Raw genomic sequence first — 23,257 nt, forward strand, 5'->3', positions numbered from 1 at the left:
AAAATTATGAAAACAATTAAGTCCAATTTTGTTTTTTTTTTATTAAAATTTCTTAAAAATTATTTTAATTTCAACGTTACCAACAATTTGGGTTAATTTTTACAGTATCAAAAGAAATGGGGTCGAAACCTACACCTTCCATTGGATTCTTCAAAAAAATAAGTTATACAAGGGGCATTTAAAAAATTATGAATTGGATAATCGTAGATATGTTTTCATGTAATTATTCTGGGCAGTGTATTTTTCTAGAATGACTATTTTTCGTTTTAACAGCAAAGTATTTTTTATTTTTTACCGTTTTGAAATGATTCATATCAAAAAGTACACTCAGAAAAAATTATGAAAACAATTAAGTCCAATTTGGTTTTTTTTTTATTAAAATTTCTTAAAAATTATTTTAATTTCAACGTTACCAACAATTTGGGTTAATTTTTACAGTATCAAAAGAAATGGGGTCGAAACCTACACCTTCCATTGGATTCTTCAAAAAAATAAGTTATACAAGGGGCATTTAAAAAATTATGAATTGGATAATCGTAGATATGTTTTCATGTAATTATTCTGGGCAGTGTATTTTTCTAGAATGACTATTTTTCGTTTTAACAGCAAAGTATTTTTTATTTTTTACCGTTTTGAAATGATTCATATCAAAAAGTACACTCAGAAAAAATTATGAAAACAATTAAGTCCAATTTGGTTTTTTTTTTATTAAAATTTCTTAAAAATTATTTTAATTTCAACGTTACCAACAATTTGGGTTAATTTTTGCAGTATCAAATGAAATGGGGTCGAAACCTACACCTTCCATTGGATTCTTCAAAAAAATAAGTTATACAAGGGGCATTTAAAAAATTATGAATTGGATAATCGTAGATATGTTTTCATGTAATTATTTTGGGCAGTGTATTTTTTTAGAATGACTATTTTTCGTTTTAACAGCAAAGTATTTCTTATTTTTTACCGTTTTGAAATGATTCATATCAAAAAGTACACTCAGAAAAAATTATGAAAACAATTAAGTCCAATTTTGTTTTTTTTTTATTAAAATTTCTTAAAAATTATTTTAATTTCAACGTTACCAACAATTTGGATTAATTTTTGCAGTATCAAATGAAATGGGGTCGAAACCTACACCTTCCATTGGATTCTACAAAAAAATAAGTTATACAAGGGGCATTTAAAAAATTATGAATTGGATAATCGTAGATATGTTTTCATGTAATTATTTTGGGCAGTGTATTTTTCTAGAATGACTATTTTTCGTTTTAACAGCAAAGTATTTTTTATTTTTTACCGTTTTGAAATGATTCATATCAAAAAGTACACTCAGAAAAAATTATGAAAACAATTAAGTCCAATTTTGTTTTTTTTTATTAAAATTTCTTAAAAATTATTTTAATTTCAACGTTACCAACAATTTGGATTAATTTTTGCAGTATCAAATGAAATGGGGTCGAAACCTACACCTTCCATTGGATTCTACAAAAAAATAAGTTATACAAAGGGCATTTAAAAAATTATGAATTGGATAATCGTAGATATGTTTTCATGTAATTATTTTGGGCAGTGTATTTTTTTAGAATGACTATTTTTCGTTTTAACAGCAAAGTATTTTTTATTTTTTACCGTTTTGAAATGATTCATATCAAAAAGTACACTCAGAAAAAATTATGAAAACAATTAAGTCCAATTTTGTTTTTTTTTTATTAAAATTTCTTAAAAATTATTTTAATTTCAACGTTACCAACAATTTGGATTAATTTTTGCAGTATCAAATGAAATGGGGTCGAAACCTACACCTTCCATTGGATTCTACAAAAAAATAAGTTATACAAGGGGCATTTAAAAAATTATGAATTGGATAATCGTAGATATGTTTTCATGTAATTATTTTGGGCAGTGTATTTTTTTAGAATGACTATTTTTCGTTTTAACAGCAAAGTATTTCTTATTTTTTACCGTTTTGAAATGATTCATATCAAAAAGTACACTCAGAAAAAATTATGAAAACAATTAAGTCCAATTTTGTTTTTTTTTTATTAAAATTTCTTAAAAATTATTTTAATTTCAACGTTACCAACAATTTGGGTTAATTTTTACAGTATCAAAAGAAATGGGGTCGAAACCTACACCTTCCATTGGATTCTTCAAAAAAATAAGTTATACAAGGGGCATTTAAAAAATTATGAATTGGATAATCGTAGATATGTTTTCATGTAATTATTTTGGGCAGTGTATTTTTCTAGAATGACTATTTTTCGTTTTAACAGCAAAGTATTTTTTATTTTTTACCGTTTTGAAATGATTCATATCAAAAAGTACACTCAGAAAAAATTATGAAAACAATTAAGTCCAATTTTGTTTTTTTTTATTAAAATTTCTTAAAAATTATTTTAATTTCAACGTTACCAACAATTTGGATTAATTTTTGCAGTATCAAATGAAATGGGGTCGAAACCTACACCTTCCATTGGATTCTACAAAAAAATAAGTTATACAAAGGGCATTTAAAAAATTATGAATTGGATAATCGTAGATATGTTTTCATGTAATTATTTTGGGCAGTGTATTTTTTTAGAATGACTATTTTTCGTTTTAACAGCAAAGTATTTTTTATTTTTTACCGTTTTGAAATGATTCATATCAAAAAGTACACTCAGAAAAAATTATGAAAACAATTAAGTCCAATTTTGTTTTTTTTTTATTAAAATTTCTTAAAAATTATTTTAATTTCAACGTTACCAACAATTTGGATTAATTTTTGCAGTATCAAATGAAATGGGGTCGAAACCTACACCTTCCATTGGATTCTACAAAAAAATAAGTTATACAAGGGGCATTTAAAAAATTATGAATTGGATAATCGTAGATATGTTTTCATGTAATTATTTTGGGCAGTGTATTTTTTTAGAATGACTATTTTTCGTTTTAACAGCAAAGTATTTCTTATTTTTTACCGTTTTGAAATGATTCATATCAAAAAGTACACTCAGAAAAAATTATGAAAACAATTAAGTCCAATTTTGTTTTTTTTTTATTAAAATTTCTTAAAAATTATTTTAATTTCAACGTTACCAACAATTTGGGTTAATTTTTACAGTATCAAAAGAAATGGGGTCGAAACCTACACCTTCCATTGGATTCTTCAAAAAAATAAGTTATACAAGGGGCATTTAAAAAATTATGAATTGGATAATCGTAGATATGTTTTCATGTAATTATTTTGGGCAGTGTATTTTTCTAGAATGACTATTTTTCGTTTTAACAGCAAAGTATTTTTTATTTTTTACCGTTTTGAAATGATTCATATCAAAAAGTACACTCAGAAAAAATTATGAAAACAATTAAGTCCAATTTTGTTTTTTTTTATTAAAATTTCTTAAAAATTATTTTAATTTCAACGTTACCAACAATTTGGGTTAATTTTTACAGTATCAAAAGAAATGGGGTCGAAACCTACACCTTCCATTGGATTCTTCAAAAAAATAAGTTATACAAAGGGCATTTAAAAAATTATGAATTGGATAATCGTAGATATGTTTTCATGTAATTATTTTGGGCAGTGTATTTTTCTAGAATGACTATTTTTCGTTTTAACAGCAAAGTATTTCTTATTTTTTACCGTTTTTAAATGACTCGTATCAAGAAGTACAAAATTTAAAAAACAATTAAATCTAATTTTGTTTTTTTTATTAAAATTTCTTAAAAATTATTTTAATTTCAACGTTACCAACAATTTGGGTTAATTTCCAGTTAGTAATTCGATCTTAGGACGATTAAATTTTAACATGGGGGGCAGAAAAAGTTTATTTTTAATGAAATTTTGAAAAATTGAAACGAATCTTAAACTGAAAACTTATCAACTCACCCAGTATTCACGTTAGTCTGAGCGACATTATACACGAACTGGGGCTGTTGCACCATTCCCACGAACGGAGCTTGATTCTGCCCCGTCGGCGTAGCTGGATACTGCCAAGAAGGCGATACAAGAGGACTCATCATCGGAGACAAAGGACGCATCATATTCGGATTAGTCGAAGGTAACGACAAATTCGTCGACGAAGACGGCAGTTGAGGAAGATGATACGTTGGAGGGATATCGGCATGGACGTAAGGATCGTCGAAACCAAGGATGTAACTACGAGTTTTGTAAATATTTCCTGTATAAAGAAAGATAATTCAGTCTAATACGATTTTTTCTTTCTCCAGAAATAGTTTTAACATCCCCACCAACATATGGAAGTCATCCGAAAAGATTTAAAGGTCTTGAAGGTCATCTATGACCTTAATAGATAGGTTATCGTTGGAATTTTGAAAATAAGGTCACAATAATATCGTTGGGCCTCTATAATGTGGTACCAAAAAAAAGAAACCAAAATAATATTCTCGTAATATTTCCTGGTAATAAAAATATGCAAAAATTTTTTTTTCAACTCTAATTTATATTCAGTGTACACCTACAAGCATCTAGAACTTTCTGACGGTGTAGTACCATGTAACGAAATGAATGAAAAGGTGTAGTTTGTACTCAAGAAGAAAAACTCGAAAATTAGGCAAAAAAAAACTCAAACATTAGCTAGAAAGACTCACGAATCCGCTAGAAAACTAAAAAATTAGTATGAAAAACTAAAAAATTAGCTATAAAACCACAAAAATAACTAGAAAACTCAAGCATTAGCGAGAAAAACTCAAAAATTGAGTAGAAAAACTTAAAATACCTAGAAAAAATCAAAAATTAGCTAGAAAGACTCTCGAATCTGCTAGAAAACTCAAATATTAGTATGAAAAACTAAAAAATTAGTTATAAAAACACAAAAATAACTAGAAAACTCAAGCATTAGCGAGAAAAATTTAAAAATTAGCTAGAAAAACTGAAAAATCAGTTGTAACTCTAAAGATAGCTGGAAAAATTCAAAAAATAGTTAAAAACTGAAAAATTAGTAGAAAAACTTAAAAATAATTAGAAAACTCAAGTATTAGCGAGAAAATCTTAAAAATTAGCTAGAAAGACTCTCAAATCTGCTAGAAAACTAAAAAATAGCTAGAAAACTCAAAGATTAGCGAGAAAAACTGGAAAGTTAGCTAGAAAAACTCAAAAATTGAGTAGAAAAACTCAAAATACCTAGAAAATCCAAAAATTAGCTAGAAAGACTCTCAAATCTGCTAGAAAACTCAAACATTAGCGAGAAAAACTGGAAAGTTAGCTAGAAAAACTCAAAAATTGAGTAGAAAAACTCAAAATACCTAGAAAAATCCAAAAATTAGCTAGAAAGAGTCTCAAATCTGCTAGAAAACTAAAAAATAGCTAGAAAACTCAAACATTAGCGAGAAAAACTGGAAAGTTAGCTAGAAAAACTCAAAAATTGAGTAGAAAAACTCAAAATACCTAAAAAATCCAAAAATTAGCTAGAAAGACTCTCAAATCTGCTAGAAAACTAAAAAATAGCTAGAAAACTCAAACATTAGCGAGAAAAACTGGAAAGTTAGCTAGAAAAACTCAAAAATTGAGTAGAAAAACTCAAAATACCTAGAAAATCCAAAAATTAGCTAGAAAGACTCTCAAATCTGCTAGAAAACTCAAACATTAGCGAGAAAAACTGGAAAGTTAGCTAGAAAAACTCAAAAATTGAGTAGAAAAACTCAAAATACCTAGAAAAATCCAAAAATTAGCTAGAAAGAGTCTCAAATCTGCTAGAAAACTAAAAAATAGCTAGAAAACTCAAACATTAGCGAGAAAAACTGGAAAGTTAGCTAGAAAAACTCAAAAATTGAGTAGAAAAACTCAAAATACCTAAAAAATCCAAAAATTAGCTAGAAAGACTCTCAAATCTGCTAGAAAACTAAAAAATAGCTAGAAAACTCAAACATTAGCGAGAAAAACTGGAAAGTTAGCTAGAAAAACTCAAAAATTGAGTAGAAAAACTCAAAATACCTAGAAAATCCAAAAATTAGCTAGAAAGACTCTCAAATCTGCTAGAAAACTCAAACATTAGCGAGAAAAACTGGAAAGTTAGCTAGAAAAACTCAAAAATTGAGTAGAAAAACTCAAAATACCTAGAAAAATCCAAAAATTAGCTAGAAAGAGTCTCAAATCTGCTAGAAAACTAAAAAATAGCTAGAAAACTCAAACATTAGCGAGAAAAACTGGAAAGTTAGCTAGAAAAACTCAAAAATTGAGTAGAAAAACTCAAAATACCTAGAAAATCCAAAAATTAGCTAGAAAGAGTCTCAAATCTGCTAGAAAACTAAAAAATAGCTAGAAAACTCAAACATTAGCGAGAAAAGCTGGAAAATTAGCTAGAAAAACTAGAAAATTAGCTAGAAATACTGAAAAACAACTAGATAACTCAAAATTTAGCTGAAAAAATGAAAAATTGGCTAGGAAAACTCAAAAATCAGTTATATCTCTAAAGATAGCTGGAAAAATTCAAAAATTAGCTAAAAATTTAAAAATTAAGTTTTTAGATAGCTAGAAAAAAAATCAAAAATTAGAAAGAAGTAGAAATTTAAAATCAGCTAGAAAATTTAAAAAATAGTATGAAAAACTAAAAAATTACCTATAAAAACTCAAAAAATTGCTAGAAAACCCAACCATTAGCGAGAAAAACTAAAAAAATAGCTAGAAAAATTTAAAAATCAGCTACAAAACTCAAAAATTTTGTAAAAAATTCAATATTTACGTAGAAATATGTACGAAAACTGGAAAATTATCTATAAAAACTCGAAATCCAAGCCTAAATGCACTCCCTAGAATCCATTTTATTTCCAGCATTATAAGAGTTCTGAAAGACTAATCTCAACCAGAAGGTGCTTCCTAGAATCCTTTTCTTATGTAGCATTATTAGAGGTCTGAAGAACTGATCCAATCCGAAAAATACTTCCTGGAACCCCTTTTGTATCCAACATTTTCAAAGTAAAGATGAACTGATTCAAACCGAAAGGTACTTCCTGGAATCCTTTTTGTATCCCACATTATCCAAAGTTCCGAGGAAGTGTTCCAATTCAAAAGCCGTTTCTTGGAATCATTTTTGTTTCCAATATTATCAAAGTTCTGAAGGAATATTCCAAACTAAAAGCATTTCCTAGAATCCTTTTCGTATCCAGCATGCTCGGTGATCTGGACAAGTAATCGAGGTTTAGAAGGATTGATCAAAACCAAAAGGCATCTACTGAGATGCTTTCTGGTTCCAACATCATCAAAGGAGTGTCCCACAGTGTGTATCACTTAGGGAAGACTTTTTTTCTGTTTCCTTCTTTCCCGATCAATAAAAGGCATTAGATTCCTTTCCTGGTGAGTGTTTTGGACCCTTAATTCCCTCCCTAGAGCCCAAATTATGAAAAACTATATTCATTTTGTCTGTTTTATCAATTTTTTTTTGACACGAGTCGACAACATGAACCTGACTATAAAAATGGATCTATAAGTGACATTTTTGATTCCAGATCAATTCCTGTGGTACTCTCCATTGAATTTAAGACGAAGTGCCTGTAAAAAGAAAATTAGTGATGTAAGGGAGACTTACCAGCGTTCTTTTCCACACCTTTGATAACGCAAGCTCTGGTATTCTGCTTAGCTTTCTGTCTTATAGTGACGGTAACATCGTAATTATTCTGAACGTCGGCTAACTGATCAGGTCTGGTCCTCAAACTACCACTTTCTTCCGGTAAATCGAAAATAATTATCAACGGAAGACTACCCAACAGCAACTGTCTAGCTTTATAAACGTCGTGGATATTTCCGGAGATGTTGACGTTGCTCTTCTTCAAATTCGGAATATTCGGATCCTGAGCATCGGGAAACATAATTTGGCAGTTGGTATATTTCATAATCTGTTTGAGATTAGAGTGATTCTTGCCCAAGACGACTTGGTGATGGTGAGGGGATATTTCCATAGACATTTGTACGGGAATTTGATTCTGGAAAGGATTTTATTTATCCGAAGGAACGTAAATTATTATGAAAAATAATAATTTACCGCTAAACTTTCGCACATGTATTCCATGAGTAAAATGGTCGCTTGTTTCACTTGATCAACTTCCCATTCGACTCCTTTTACCAAAACTAAAGTAGCGTGGAGTTTCGGTCTGGTTTTGAACATGACTTGAACTTTGTACTGTTCTTGAATCTTAACGATATACGTAGATGTGGCATCGATGTTTTGCGTCATTATAGGTAACTCGAAACCGAAAATCAAAGGTATCAATTCCTGTGGGAGAAACATTTTTTTCATATAAAATGGTCACCCTTCGAAGAGGTCGAATTGGATTGGTGAAAAATGGAAAAGGCACACATCACATCACCCTGTATAATATGTTACGTTACGATAAATTCAAAAACTAGCTGAAAATATTGGAGAATTAGCTAGAAAAACTCAACAATAAGATATAAAACTCAAAAAATAGCTAGAAAAATTCAAAAATTAGCTACAAAGCTCAAAAATTACTTAGAAAACTCAAACAATTGGTAGAAAACTGAAAACTTTGCTGGAAAAAAATAAAAAATTGGTTATAAAAACTTAAAAAAGCTATAAAACCCAAAAATTGGCTAGAGATACTGGAATTACCTAGAAAAACTCAAAACTCTGCTGGAAAAATTCGAAAATTCAAAATTAACTGGAAAAACTAGAAAATTGGTTAGGAAAACTCAAAAATAAGCTATAAAACTCAAAAAAGCTGTAAAACTCAAAAATTAGCTGGAAAAACTCAAAAATAAGCTGGAAAAACTGAAGAATTGGATAGAAAAACTCAAAATTTAAGTAGAAACACAAAAGTTAAATGGAAAAATTCCAAAATTAGCTGGAAATATTGGAAAATTAGCTAGAAAAACCCCCAAAATAATTTTAAAAACTCGAAAAATAGCTAGAAAAATTCAAAAATTAGCTACAAAGCTCAAAAATTACTTAGAAAACTGAAAACTTGGCTGGAAAAAATAAAAAATTGGTTATAAAAACATAAAAAAGCTATAAAACCCAAAAATTAGCTCGAGATACTGGTATTAGCTAGAAAAACTCAAAACTCAGCTGGAAAAATTCAAAAATAAGCTGAAAGACTCAAAAATTAGCTGTAAAAACTCGAAAAATAACTGGAAAAACTAGAAAATTGTTTATAAAAACTCAAAAACAAACTATAAAACTCAAAAATAAGCTGTAAAACTGAAAAATTAGCTGGAAAAAACTCAGAAATAAGCTATATAACTCAAAAAATGGCTAGAAATAATTCGATAATTAGCTGGAAAAACTAAAAAATTGGCTAAAAAAATTCAAAATTTAAGTAGAAACCCACAAAAGTTGAATAGAAAAATTCAAAAATTAGTTAGAAATACTGGAAAATTAGCTAGAAAAACTCAAAAATTAGGTATAAAACTCAAAAAATAGCTAGAAAAATTAAAAAATTAGCTACAAAGCTCAAAAATTACTTAGAAAACTCAAACAATTGCTAGAAAACTGAAAACTTTGCTGGAAAAAAATAGAAAATTGGTTATAAAAACTTAAAAAAGCTATAAAACCCAAAAATTGGCTAGAGATACTGGAATTACCTAGAAAAACTCAAAACTCTGCTAGAAAAATTCGAAAATTCAAAATTAACTGGAAAAACTAGAAAATTGGTTAGGAAAACTCCAAAATAAGCTATAAAACTCAAAAAATAGCTAGAAAAAATTTAAAAATTAGTTAGAAATAATGGAAACTTGAATAGAAAAACTCAAAAATTAAGCAGAAAACTCGAAAAGTTGGATAGAAAAGCTCAAAAATTAGCTAGAAATACTGGAAAAACTCACTCTGTATAATATGTTACGTTTCCACATTTATAATATTTCTGGTATAGTTTTATGCCCTTTGTCCTATTCAAATCAGACTAAACATAACATCAAAGTCGTGTATTGAAGGAAGGTTCGCGATTTTTTTGAAGATTCGATTGGAAATTTGATTTTACTTGATTCAAAAAACGTTTTCACTGAGAATTTATCAAAATTGAAAATTGGTGACCTAACCGCTGGGTTTCCACGATTTTTCATAAACAATCAACGAAATGTATGTGAAAAATACTACCACGCCATCTGTAAGTGAAATGTAACCTCTAAATAATCCAGATTTACGAAATTTCAAATGAAAATTCAATTGAATATTAAAACACCCTGTATAATAATATATGCCGTTTACTCTACTCAGTTACAACACTGGAATAAAGTCCCACCATTTTTTTTAATTTAAAATTAATAAAAAAAAAATAAAATAAATAAAAACATAATTAAGTAAAATAGGTACAAATACGAGTCCTACTTACCCTGACGCGACTCCTTGCGTTTTCTACGCCGTTTATATCGCCGGAAATCGATACTTGATTACTTTTTTCGGTCGGATTCGATCGATTGGAATCGGGGAAGTGAACGTGACACTGAGTTTCTTCCATGACACGTTTAATACTCAAACCCCCCTTTCCGATAATGTGGGAATGATCGGTGTAGCTCACGTCCATCTTCATGGTTATCCTATTACACTAAATCAAAAAAAAAATAAAGTGGAAGCAATGTTTTTAACAGTCCTGGAACCCTACTTTTTAGTCCCTGTTGTTATTTCATTCACAGTTCAAACGAATTAGTTTGAAACGAAAAAATTGTTACGGCTATACTGATTTGTTTACAATAGCGATTCGTAATCGAAAATTTCATGGGAACACCTGCAGGTTGCGGTACATAACTCATCATAACAATCATACCTCGTAAATGATTTTTAAAACAATATTTAATAACAAATAAATGTCAATAAGAAACTTTAAGTTTTTATTTTTATTTTATTTATACCTTAGACCCCCTTAAAACTATCAATTTTTATAAACTAGACACAGTTTGCCCCCTTGAAACTATCTGTAATACAATAAACGCGAATACTATTTTCCAATTAACATTTAAAGAGTGGCTACTCAACCTTGGAGTAGTAAAAAAGATATTTTATCAGACTCCTTGAATACAGTTGTTTCGAACTCTGATATAAACCGTGAAGTCGGTCCTGTTCTAATTTTCATGACTTATTTAAATACTCTTCGTTTTTTTTTACCTATTTTTATAGAGACGATTTCTAAGAAGGCTTTTCGGTTTGTTTACGACAAATTAGAGATTCCCAGAAATCGAAGATTCTAGAATGTGATGATAGTATATAAAATGAATCCCTAACAGCCGAAATTAACATATCAGGATGTGATAAGTGAAATAAACGCTGTATTTGAGTAAATTAAATGTTAAGTGTGAAGTGGAGAACATTACAGAGTGAAAAAATTAAATACCTTGGTGTCCAATAAAGTCACGATTCTTTCTTTGGCTGCTTTCACGTCTTCAGGTCGACCAGCAATTCTGACATGTGGGTCTAGATTTAAAGAAAAATTATTTTACGGTTAGATAATGGTAAATTTTCAAATTTTCGAAAATTTACCTTTCTTTGATTTTGCTCCAATTTTCAATTTATTTGGCCAAGTTATATAAGTGTCTGTATCTTCCATTATTTTTGCAAAAAATACGTCGGCTGGTATGAGGGCTTCATTGTCACCTATAATTTCCATTAATTTGATCCAATTTTGAATTTTTGCAGTTAAATATTCAAATAAAAAGAAGAAAAATGGGATTAAAAGAGAATAATCTTAACAGTAATCGATTTTTTTTTAATAAAAATATTTGTGCTTCAATTATTTATGAATTATAGAAAATTGGTTTTAAAATAAGGGGGGTACGTACTTGAAATAATTTTAAAAGTTTCAAAAATCACAAAAATCTAAAAAAAAATGGCAAAAATTTTTTAATATTTTTCAGAGGCAAAAAAATGAGAAAAAAATTCGGTCTGGGATATAAAAATTATCAAAAAGGAGAAAATAAACAAACAAAAATTTGATTTATATCAATTAATATAAATTATTTTAATTAAAAGTGGGGTTAAGGTAAATAATAAATCAACTATTCTCAAAAATTCGAAGAAATTTAGTAAAAAAAACGTTGAATGTATTTGGGGGGGTTAAAAATAACTAGAAAATTAGCCACAAAAAAATTTTTTTACAAAATATCTCCAAACTATGGAAAGATATGAAAAAAATTTTAAAAAAAACGTAGAGACCAATATTTTCTTGAAAATTGTTCCAAATAACAGTTGGGGCGATCAGAATAATTATTTTAGCGCATGCTCAAGGAAGTATAAGGACAGTTAGTTGTGTAAAACCATGTAGGATAGTTCCAAGTATCTAATGACTTTATAAAGATCAATTCTTCATTCAAGAGACATCCTGTATATTAAATTAAACCATTGTATATGTAGAGAACACTAAACAAAGTCGAAATATAGGATACTAAAGATCAAAAAACCGGAAAAATGAAAATACTTCGTACTGAAATTGTTTTTTTATTAAATTTTGATTGGAAAATGTTTTTTTTTTGAAATTAATTATTCCTCACCAGTTAACATCTGTTCCAATTTTTTCCTATCAACTCTAAACCGGTCCTGATGCAAGTCGGAGACCTCCTTGAGTCCCAGTTTCGCGAGAAGGTCCCTCATTTCCTCCTTGGAGTCCCAACTAGACGTCCATTCGGAGGTGGTGGTTTCTGATGCTTCCGAAAGTGTATCGGAATTTTTGTTGACGTCAAGTACGCGATTCGCTAAAAAATTGCAGGCCATTTTTTTCGCACGAAACACATTCAAAAAAAAAAAACAAAAAAATACGGTTTATTGAGTCACTTTCGCGTGTTCTTTAAAGCGAAATTGAGTTTGCGTTGATTAAAAATTATAAATCTTCAAGGTGACTACTTGAACGCAACTGAAAGTTTCTTAAATACGTCGAATTTAATAAAATATCGTACAACTTTTTACTTACCGTCGTTATCGGTCGTTTTTATACGAAAACTTTTTGTTCGGACAACCTATAAAATCGTCAAAATACACCGTACAGGATGTCACATTTCCAATTGAATATTCTTGGGAGTTGTTCAACACTCGTAGGCAAAATTTATTTACGGTTCAAAATACAACAAAAAAAAATCGTCAAATGACGACCGCCATTGCGCAACGTATTGTCATTGGTTTTTTGGTGTGGGAACGTATTTAAAAACACGGAAATTCCTCGACGTTTACGAAAACAATTCGGTAGTGAGTGCCTGATTAAGTATGTTGTATTTAAATGAGCCAAACCGTTTAAAGATGACCGCGAAACCGTCGAGAACGAACCGCACGATCGTCGACCGCGATACCAGACATTTACCGCGTAGAACAACTCATTTTGTAGGACCGTAGAACGAACGTTCGGCTGAAGTCGGAATTAGTATTGATAGTGTAGAGTTTATCCCAAACTGTTAAAATTCGAGCAAAAATTTCATCAATTTTGTCGTAATTCGAGGCGTTTTTCAACGCGAATCTTCACAACAGAAGACACTCGCCGAAGACCAAGGGGGAATGCCGTACATTTACTTCCGGTGCATACCACGTTCCATAAACGCTTAATACTACACTAACTCTTTAAAAACACACGTGAAACCCGCTAATCGTTCGAAATGGAGAAGCATTTCACTTCTTACCGTGAGCTTCACGCTAGATACAATATCAGAACTGGGGTGGGAGGTACTAGAAAGTTCCCCCTACAGTTCAGACTTATCACCCTGCGTCTTTTACATGTTTGGACCACTGAAAGAAGCCCTCGGAGGTCAAAAATTCAACACAATCGACGATATAGAGAGTGTGCATATGGTTGTCCGAATTTCCTAAAGAATTCTTCGATGCCGTCATCAGAAATCTTTCAAAGAAGTGGCAAAACTGTGTAACTAGTGAGGACAACAATTTCCAGTGGATCACCTCCAATTTCCGGTGGATCTTCTCCAATTTCCAGTGGATCTCCTCCAATTTCCAGTGGATCTTCTTCGTCAACACTTTCAGGTCTGTAGACGTTTCAAAACGTTTTTTTGCGACGTAGTTTGTTTTTTAGTTAAAAAATCTACCATAAAACTTTTTGACTTTTGCTTTATAAAGTACAATCAAACAAAATCATCAACCGAATTTTTCCGTAAATTAACATCACTAGGAGGTGCAGAAGAGTCTATTTAAAACAGTTACCGAGAAGGAAGTGTGTTGGCACGCCATCTATAAGGAATTATGTTAAAACAAATTGATGACCAATAATAAACACAAAATAATTCATCATTTCATCCATTTATTTTCACTTTAAACTGTCAATTCCTGATATAAAAAAAACTCGAAAATAAAATAAAAAAACTATCTCCCTCTTCCTCTACCCCTTTGAAAATTAGTCCTTCCCCTACCACTAGAATTACCCTTTCCCTTAGCCGGAGGGCTTTTCGGTCTTAAAGCCTCGATCCTATCTGTGCACCCTGTAGTAAGCGTAGTAGGAGTAAAAAAACTTAAATAGAGATCAGAATTGAAATTAGAATTAGTCAGTTCGGGTCCTATAGTGAGCCATCCCGGTCGGATTGTGCTATCCCTACCAAACAGATGCAGTCTTCTTCTACCTAAAGTAAACAAATTAATAACAATCGTTATGATGTGCCCTAAATCTTCTTACCCAAACAAAAATGTTCGATAATATGAAAAATCTCGACCGGTTTTTCCAAACTGCCATATTCATTTTCCTCGGAAATTATTAGATCGATATCAACATTAGCGTGGATGAAATCTCCGTCAGTCGATCTCCTGACAGTACCTTTGATACCCATGAGGCAGTGTTCTTTAGTTCTTTGGAAAACCGCTTTGGGATCCAAAGTTTTCGAATGCCCCGGATTTTTTATGTTCGTCCTTATCCAGGATATATCTTCGCACCTGATAGACCATATGTTCACATAAACAAATGTTAGTTAAGGAAAGGTTATTCTTAATAGAAATCTTGTATTAACTAATTAAAATCTACCTAACTAATACGTAAAAATTCTTGTTAAACAAAGATTCCGTCATCTCTGATTAGTAGTCACTGTTTTCATGACATCTAAACTGTGTGTGTATGAATTTGATCTCTATTTAGTTAAGTTGGTAAATCAAAAGTATTATTAATAAGAAATTTTGTACGTCATAATCCTATTAACTAATAAAAATATCACTAACTAATCTAATAATACATAAAAGTTATTGGCACACAAAGATTCCGTCATATATGATTAGTACGCACTGCTTTCATAACCTCTTATCTGTCTGTGTGTTTGTAGGTTATTTGTTTTAATATATGTAAAATAATTTTTTCGTGTTAATTTTTGGTTGAATAAATGCATTATAAAACTTTTTGGAATTTATTAAACGCCCTAAGATAATAAAAATTACCAGTTCTTGGAAATAAATCTACAAGTAAAAAAACTCAAACAAATAGTGTAAAGCATTTTTTCATACAAAAATGATACCTAGAAATGAAAATTTCGCCCAAATAAGAGTCAAAGTAGCAAAAATTAGCGTTTGAATGACAACAATATAACTGAAAGTTCCCATTTCTAATAGTTAGGACAGTAGTAGTTCAAATGTATCAATAACTGTTACAAACCACCTGTTGTACTAAAAAGACAAATCCAACAATTTAAAAGATTATTTGAGATACTTAAATCATTTTAAAAATCGACTTTATTAAAATTAAGCAAGCATACAAAATTTCAACTTTTGAACTCATTAAATCCTGATATAAAACTTGTAACAAACCAAGAAAGTAAAGATTTTTAATGTAAAGATGGTACCTAGAAATGGCAATCACGCCAAAATAAGAGTCAAAGTAGCAATAATTATTGTTTGAATGACAACAATATAACTGAAAGTTCCCATTTCTAATGGTTAGGACAGTAGTAGTTCAAATGTATCAATAACTATAAAAAAACACCAATTGTACTGAAAAGACAGATCCAATAATTCAAAGTAAATTTGAGACATTCAAATCTATTTGCAAAGCGACTTTTTCCTCAAAATTTTTTATAATTTCAAATAAGATCAAACTTAATATCAAAATAGGTGAAACGTTTAAAAACCTCAAATTCTGATGATTATTTTGGATGTTAAATGTTATACTTCAACTTTTCTAATAAATTTAGTGTACCATTAGTATTATAGTGATTATTTACCTTCTAAAACCCCATTTTCTCAAACAAACTCGTCCCATATCGAGTCCCTCTGAGCTGCCACACCACAAAAACACAAAACTCCTTTGTGCTGCTACCTCCCCAACATCCAAATTCATCACTTGTTCCCAACTCCAGAATTGCATATTTGTAGCACCCATTGTTCTTTGATACTCCTCTAGAGGAGGTTCCACTAATATCACGTCGAATTTGCTGTTAATTTGTTTTAAATCATAAGTCATTAAATCACATTTGAGATACATTGGCGGAGTGGCAGTTTCCTGGATTTGTTCGTCCTTGAGTTTAATGAGTTCTCTTAGTTTAGGGTACTCCTCGAATCTATCTGCTAAACCGACGTCGCGGATAAAATTTTGAGGACGTTGACCTGTATCCACGAAATGTTGGCAATAATCATTATGAGGGTTAGAAGATTGCGTGCCCTATAATTATAAATTATTAGTACTTCGTTAAGAAAAATAATCAATATTTACTTTTAAAAATAAAGATGAATCTTTATATATTAATTCATCTGAATAATCTTTATTTTTATAATCGTATTTCTCGTTTTCGCTAGTACTTTCTTTGTTAACAGATTTTTCTTGAGACGATTCGGCTGTTCCTAAGACATTTCTCAGTTCTTCAACTCCAGACACTCCAAACTGAAATAAAAAGAAATAATTAATTTGGTATGAGATTCTTATTTAGTACTTACGGTTTGTGCTAGCAAAAGTTTTCTTTTACGAGACTTTTCTCTTAATTCCTTCAATACTTCCCCCATTCTAAAAATCTTATTTAAAACATATATTTTAATATATACAACTTGTATATTTTGATGAAAATTAAAACCTAACCTCAAAATAACTTTTGACGTTACTGGTCTATAGCTTTATAGTATACATCTAGCTTTATCATTCGAAATATTAAAATCAAATTAATTATATTACAAAATAATAAATTAAGATTAATATTTTTTTAAATTTTATTCTAAAGTTCTCTTTATTGTAAGAAAAAATAGAAAAATATTGAAATTGTAACTATTTAATTATTAGGATGCATACATAGAAACGAAAAAAGAAGAGTAGGTTATTTAGTATCGGTAGATGTGTCAATTTCCAAGTGGTGTTTTTATTTTCTTGTAAAAACATATTTTTTCTGTATGATTTGCTCAATGAATATAAACCACAATAACAAACGAAATGAATTTGAGTTCAAGTAATCCATATAATAATGGATTGAATTATATAGCTTTTAATCAAGATCATGGTAAGTTATTTGTAAATTATAGTATGAAGTATTAATACACATTTATATCCATTAATATAGCCTAATTTATTTTAATACACAAAACTTTTAATATTTACGATTTACTTTCATAACTGATGTCTATTATAAATAACTAAGATAGTTGTTGTCAGCATTTTTTTTATTTGTAAATAAATATTTGTTTATATTCAGGATGTTTTGCTTGTGCTACTAGTACCGGTTTTAGAATATTCACTTGTGACCCTTTAAAAGCAAAAGAAAGACAAGATTTCGAAAATGGGGGACTGGGTTTTGTCGAGATGTTATTCAGATGCAATTATCTAGCTTTTGTTGGTGGTGGATCAAATCCATTATATCCTACAAATAAGCTTATGATATGGGATGATATAAATAAAACGTCTCCTATATCTCTAGAATTCAATTCCCCAGTTTTAACTGTGAAATTGAGAAGAGATAGAATAGTTGTTGTATTAGGTAAGGGAAATGTTTTAGTGATAACCGACACACTTTTTTGGAATTTCTTGAAATAAGTTTTTTGCAGAAAGAATAATAAAAGTATATACATTTTCGAAAAACCCCCAACAACTTCATGTATACGAAACTAACCCAAAATGTAAGGGATTATGCGTTCTATGCCCAAATAGTAACAACTCAATTTTGGCCTTTCCTGCCAGAAAAACTGGACAAGTAGAAATAGTAGATTTAGCGCGATTAGAAAAATCTTTTGTATTCATTTTTGCTCACGAAACGAACATTAATTGTATGGCGTTGAATCAACAAGGGACATTGTTAGCTACTGCAAGCGAAAAAGGGACACTAATAAGAATTTTTAATACCGACAATGGGGATAAAGTGACAGAGTTGAGAAGAGGAAGTAGTCAGGTACAAACATTGTATCTTCTAATAATGTAATCGCAATTATACGATTTTTTAGGCAAATATATACTGTATAAACTTTAATAGAAACTCGACATCTTTATGTGTATCTTCAGATCGTGGTACCGTCCACGTTTTTTCTTTAGAAGATCCTAAATTGAATAAACAGTCATCGTTTGCTAATGCCATGTTTTTACCTAAGTATTTTTCTTCGTCGTGGTCGTTTTGCAAATTTTCCATCCCTAATGGTCCTCCATGTATATGCGCTTTTGGGTCCGACGACAACTCTATTATTGGTAAGTGTTATTTAAAAAAAAATGTTTTTTTTTAAGTTTGATTTGTGTAATTTTATTTTTTATTACTTACAGTTGTATGTGGTGATGGGTGTTACTATAAATTTGTGTTTAACGCGAATGGGGAGTATGTACGTGAATCTTGCGCCCATTTTTTGGAAATGACTGAAGATGATTTTTCATTGTTATAATCTGGTATTACTAAGAGTAGATTTATTTTTCTAATGAATATTTTGCTAAAATAGGAGATTTATTGTAATAAATGTTGAATAAACACGTGCTTGATATTATTTTTTTATAATATACGATGAGATCAAAAAAAATGTAAATTAAAATTTCATATCGAACTTTTAATTTTTTTTAAATTATTATTCATAAAGGCATTATGAGATTTAAAAAAATCTAATTTGAATATTTTAAATTTTTTGTATATAGTTAGTTCAACATACAGGGTGATCTATCTTAATAAAAAATATAGGTGTATACTATATGTTTTTTTTTATATTGTTTTAAGCTATTTTTTTAGTAAACTTAGTGCCATTTTAATTTTTATAATTAAATAAAAAATATCGAGTAAATTATTTGATTTGTTTTTGTCAATGCACTAAAATTTGATTAAAATAAATTATCAAAAGATGAAATTGTATCAATAACTGAAATACCACCTACAGCACCGGATTCACAAATCCAACATCAATTGTGATACTAGTAGCTCAAATGTACCAACAACCGTAAAAAACAGCTAGAACACTGGATTGACGAATCCAACATCAATTAATAACAAATTTTTCACCTTTCCAGTTGAAATGAGCTATTCCACATATTTTCACGAGCTCTATTCCTGTTTTCCACTTCTGAACTAAACCGAAATCTCCACGATAATTATTACACTTCAATTTTGTCCCCTACTTTTATATTATTGTTTTTCTTATAGTCACTAACTATTAACATGGTTTTCACTTTCTTTTCCCATACTGATGGTTTCAATATTACAGTGCAGCTAATTGGGGTTAAAACTTGTAATAAAACCACCATTACATGAAACTAACATACCGAATAAGTAATAGAATACATTATGCGGACTATCAGGTTTGATTTGTGATGCTGTTGTAGATTGAGGTATACGAAATGTCTTTCTAATTTCTTCGTAAGCTGTAATATGTAAACCTAGATTTAAAATATTTCTTTTATATACAAGAATGTTTTAAATTGTCATCTATAAACTTTTTTCCAATATAGAACTTTACACTTTGCTTTATGACAAATTTTGACTAATTCATTTTTTTTTAAAACATATCTGCTTCGAAACATTTTGATGTAAATGTAGATTGTTGATATTTTGTATATGTATATTATTACACATAAACAGAGAATTTCAATCACTAAAAGTTAAAAAAGACGTTAGTAATATCACTTGAGATAAAAATTATATTATATGAGTGTTATTAAGATAAAAATTTTATTATACGAGTGTTATTTGAATAGTTTCCGACCTAAATAGTGAACAAAACATATTTTTTAAACTCATCTTTATCGTGCAACAAACTTTTTAAGTTGATAGTTTTTCTATAACTTTTTTAATTCCTTCCATATAAGTTTAACTATGCTATCATTTCGTTAGTTGATGAAAATTTTTCTTGAAATCGAAATTTTTAGGCTAGGAAACGTAAATAAGCACTAGGAATCAGATCTGGAGTATTCTCAGTCTATCTAAGATAGTTCTTTAATATTCGTGATCAAGTATTTCGATGTTAGCAATGTTTATGGTGTGAAAAATATGTGCAAATAATTATACTTGATGTTAAAGGGCCTAAATAGAAAGTTGTCTAAATTCTATTTGTATTAATTGTCGATTTTCAGTGAACTAGAATTTTCTGTTTATGTTATGGTATTTTATAATGTTGCCTTTATAAAAGTTTATCGATAATGTATAATTGTTCCATAAAGGGATTTTATTTATTCAAAATATTGAAAAAAAAAATTCTTTTAAATAACGAAAAAAAAAACGTTTTTCTCTGGACGAAAATATATTTGTAAGTAGTAAAATATATTAGGAACTTCCACTTGTTTAATTCACCTACCACTATTCCTTAATTCCCAAATGTAGATCAGTATTTGGATATAATTTTTTTGATGTGTAGTTCTAAAAAAAAGTGACAAAAAAGCGACGATTCGCTATACTAAGAAAAATAATTTAAGTAAAGTGTTAAAAATGTTTAATAATAAAAAATTGACAAACATAAGCGACAATTTGCTTCAATTAATCGCTACACTGAGAAAAATGTGGTTTAATTCTGTAAAAATTATAAATAGCTACACTGGCAAAAATAACTTGAACGAAATAATTAATCTTAAAAAGTGACAACTTGCTCCAACAAATGACTACACTGAGAAAAATAGTTTAAATAAAGTGTTTAAAATGTTTAATTCCGAAAAATCTCTACCCTATACTTGTTCTCCAAGCAAAATGCGGATTGTCAAAATCAGCTGTTCGCAGTGAGTAAATTTTCTTCAATAAGGACAATTTTTGGGAAATAACTTCAGGTAAATTTATGGGAAATTAGGAAATAAAAAAATATGTTTTTATAACTTTTCATTATCATGATCTTAAACCTTTAAATTCTCTGCCTAATAAATATATTTCAGTAGAATCTGATCTACTGGATTTTGGTTTAACCACTTTGACATTATTATAAAATCTACAAATATCATTTTCTAGTTTTTTAGTATCTCCACACTGCCACAATTTCATTAATATAATTCCACTATTTTTAGAAACTTGTAACGAAAATCTCAACACACTATAACAAAGTTTCAACATATTCTCGTTATCCATATCTCGGATTCCTGTAGCACTTGGTGCCATATCTGAAGCGACAATATCCACTTTTCTTTCCCCCAAAAATTCCATCAATTTTTTCTGCATCTCTTCACTAGTAAAATCCATATTACCAAAAATTGTTACACCCTAAAAAATAAACTTTCAAATCGGAAATTAATTAAAATAATGTTAAATTTACTTCTATCGGGTAAATATTTTGTTTATCAATTGCTATCACAGTACCAGTGAGCAATTCTTTGTTTTTGCCATTTGAATTTATTTTGTGTGCAATTACTTGCGACCAAGAACCCGGAGATGCACCTACATCCAAGACTATTTGACCGGGTTTGAGAATTTTATATTTCTCATCTATTTCTAATAGTTTAAAAGCACTTCGACACCTGTAGTTCATTAATTTAGCTTTTTCTACGTAAGGATCTGAAAGTTGTCTCGACAACCAGTGTTTTGAACTAACATTTTTTGTTTTAGATTTAAGAGAATTTGGTGACACTTTTTTTTCTAAACGTGTAAAAGTTGAAAACCTTTTTAACAATCTCATTCCCATTTTTTAAAATTTTTATAGGTTATAACAATAATATACCATAGAATGTAATACAAATAGATATTTGGGTTTCCGCATCTTAATTATACAATAAAATCGATAGAGGGCGAAATATTTATTACGAAATAAAAATTAAGAATCTCATGTAAATGCCACCACTAACACGAAATTATATATGTATATATAGTAGATAGTTTGAATTTTTTATGTTACATTAAAAATATTTTTCTCTATATATATATCACTCATTTATCTATGAAGATTCAACTTCTTTTTTATCAAATATCTATTGACAGTTGACTTAGAATGACAGATGACATTGGTTCTAATTAAAAATATTTTAGAAATTATCTAGAATTGAAAAAAATATCTTGTGAATATTATTCTTAAATAGCAAAATGAAGATTTTAGTGAAATGTTTACAAGGTGGAAGTACTTTATTAGACGTTAGTGAAAGTAGTACAGTGTCTGAACTAAAAAAACTAGTACAGAAAAATATGAGGATACCAGTGTTCCAACAAACGTTAATTTTATTTGGAAAATGTTTACAAGACGAAAAATGTATAAGTGATTACCCACAAATAAAAGATGGAACTAAGCTGTACGTCGCCATAAAGAACCCGGATTTTTTCAATACTACGCTCCACAAATTTTTAAGAAAATACTACCATGAAGCGCAATGTAAAGTAATTGTAGAAGAATTTATGAAAAATTTCCATTCCAAAGTTAACAGTCTTAGTTTGGACGATTTAGAAAGGATAGCAAAATCAGAAATTGAGAGTGCGGCCAGTGGACTCTGATATATATTCACCTTATTATATTGATTTTCAGTGTATATTAGAAATATAACAATAGTAAGTTATGGATATTTATAAAGTGCTAAAAAAGTGTTTATCTATGGTTTTTCTAATAACAAATTCGTATAACACTAGAAATTCCTTTAATGTACCTGTTTTACAATGGCATGCAGTATGGTGTCAGTGGGACACTAAACTTTATTGAGACAATCTTGATTACTTTTTTGACACCCCATATACTAAATATAAATCAAATAATCTTTTAATAATCTCTTGGTAATAAAGAAATAAAACTTTGTTAGTCTTTTTTTTTGGATAATAAAAATGCTTACTAAAATTACTAGTTTTATTTAAAATCCATTTAGTTTTCTGTGATGCATACATACAGGTTTTATCTAAAATTACTTTTCTTAATAAACAGTCTTGATTCTAGGTGTCTTTTGATAGAAAATTAGTTTTAATAAACTGGCATTTCAAACTATCTTTATGAAGACCGAAATAGGTCGAAAAGTCGGGTTTTAAAACTAATTTCCTTTAAAAATAAACCTAAAGTCAAGAATAAAATATAAAAAGGTTTTTAAT

The 23,257-nt window shown here is 29.2% G+C and overlaps 5 protein-coding genes and 1 long non-coding RNA gene across 7 annotated transcripts in view; 3 read left to right on the forward strand and 3 right to left on the reverse strand.

The window, feature by feature from the left end:
- Positions 1 to 8,609, forward strand: part of LOC130892020 (uncharacterized) — a 32,696-nt gene extending 24,087 nt beyond the window's left edge. Inside the window, exon 2 of the long non-coding RNA XR_009058978.1 lies at positions 7,444 to 8,609. This is a non-coding gene — a long non-coding RNA (uncharacterized LOC130892020). The remainder of the gene's footprint in view (positions 1 to 7,443) is intronic.
- Positions 1 to 12,817, reverse strand: part of LOC130892016 (protein bicaudal C) — a 31,013-nt gene extending 18,196 nt beyond the window's left edge. Inside the window, exons 1-7 of one of the 2 annotated variants that reach the window (XR_009058977.1) lie at positions 12,431 to 12,815; positions 11,424 to 11,537; positions 11,278 to 11,357; positions 10,282 to 10,494; positions 7,977 to 8,207; positions 7,524 to 7,917; positions 3,869 to 4,160 (exon numbers count right to left, since the gene is read on the reverse strand). Coding sequence is in view for 1 of the 2 variants with exons in the window: in XM_057797190.1 (XP_057653173.1) it covers positions 3,869 to 4,160; positions 7,524 to 7,917; positions 7,977 to 8,207; positions 10,282 to 10,494; positions 11,278 to 11,357; positions 11,424 to 11,537; positions 12,431 to 12,650 (1,544 nt within the window). In the remaining variant the exon portion in view is untranslated. Of the gene's footprint in view, positions 1 to 3,868; positions 4,161 to 7,523; positions 7,918 to 7,976; positions 8,208 to 10,281; positions 10,495 to 11,277; positions 11,358 to 11,423; positions 11,538 to 12,430 lie in introns of both variants that reach the window. The other variant, XM_057797190.1, reaches the window with a different exon arrangement.
- A 1,338-nt stretch (positions 12,818 to 14,155) lies between these two features.
- LOC130892019 (N6-adenosine-methyltransferase non-catalytic subunit) lies at positions 14,156 to 16,918 on the reverse strand. Its single transcript, XM_057797193.1, has 5 exons — positions 16,776 to 16,918; positions 16,555 to 16,722; positions 16,067 to 16,503; positions 14,542 to 14,795; positions 14,156 to 14,488 (listed from the first exon to the last, which is right to left on the reverse strand). The coding sequence occupies exons 1-5, from the start codon at positions 16,839 to 16,841 to the stop codon at positions 14,235 to 14,237; spliced, it is 1,179 nt and encodes a 392-aa protein (XP_057653176.1). The 5' UTR covers positions 16,842 to 16,918; the 3' UTR covers positions 14,156 to 14,234.
- A 221-nt stretch (positions 16,919 to 17,139) lies between these two features.
- Positions 17,140 to 20,552, forward strand: LOC130891310 (WD repeat domain phosphoinositide-interacting protein 3). The gene is made up of 5 exons (XM_057795947.1): positions 17,140 to 17,326; positions 17,519 to 17,800; positions 17,868 to 18,208; positions 18,261 to 18,498; positions 18,571 to 20,552. The coding sequence occupies exons 1-5, from the start codon at positions 17,260 to 17,262 to the stop codon at positions 18,684 to 18,686; spliced, it is 1,044 nt and encodes a 347-aa protein (XP_057651930.1). The 5' UTR covers positions 17,140 to 17,259; the 3' UTR covers positions 18,687 to 20,552.
- A 523-nt stretch (positions 20,553 to 21,075) lies between these two features.
- Positions 21,076 to 21,915, reverse strand: LOC130891311 (rRNA methyltransferase 2, mitochondrial). The gene is made up of 2 exons (XM_057795948.1): positions 21,516 to 21,915; positions 21,076 to 21,463 (listed from the first exon to the last, which is right to left on the reverse strand). Exons 1-2 carry the CDS (start codon positions 21,879 to 21,881, stop codon positions 21,095 to 21,097), a joined length of 735 nt encoding a protein of 244 aa, XP_057651931.1. The 5' UTR covers positions 21,882 to 21,915; the 3' UTR covers positions 21,076 to 21,094.
- Positions 21,916 to 22,177: 262 nt separating this feature from the next.
- On the forward strand, positions 22,178 to 23,012 carry LOC130891319 (ubiquitin-like protein 4A). Its single transcript, XM_057795957.1, has one exon. It carries the CDS (start codon positions 22,277 to 22,279, stop codon positions 22,676 to 22,678), a length of 402 nt encoding a protein of 133 aa, XP_057651940.1. The 5' UTR covers positions 22,178 to 22,276; the 3' UTR covers positions 22,679 to 23,012.
- Positions 23,013 to 23,257: the final 245 nt, after the last annotated feature.

Source organism: Diorhabda carinulata, chromosome 3 (assembly GCF_026250575.1).
Source record: "Diorhabda carinulata isolate Delta chromosome 3, icDioCari1.1, whole genome shotgun sequence".
NCBI lineage: Eukaryota > Metazoa > Arthropoda > Insecta > Coleoptera > Chrysomelidae > Diorhabda > Diorhabda carinulata.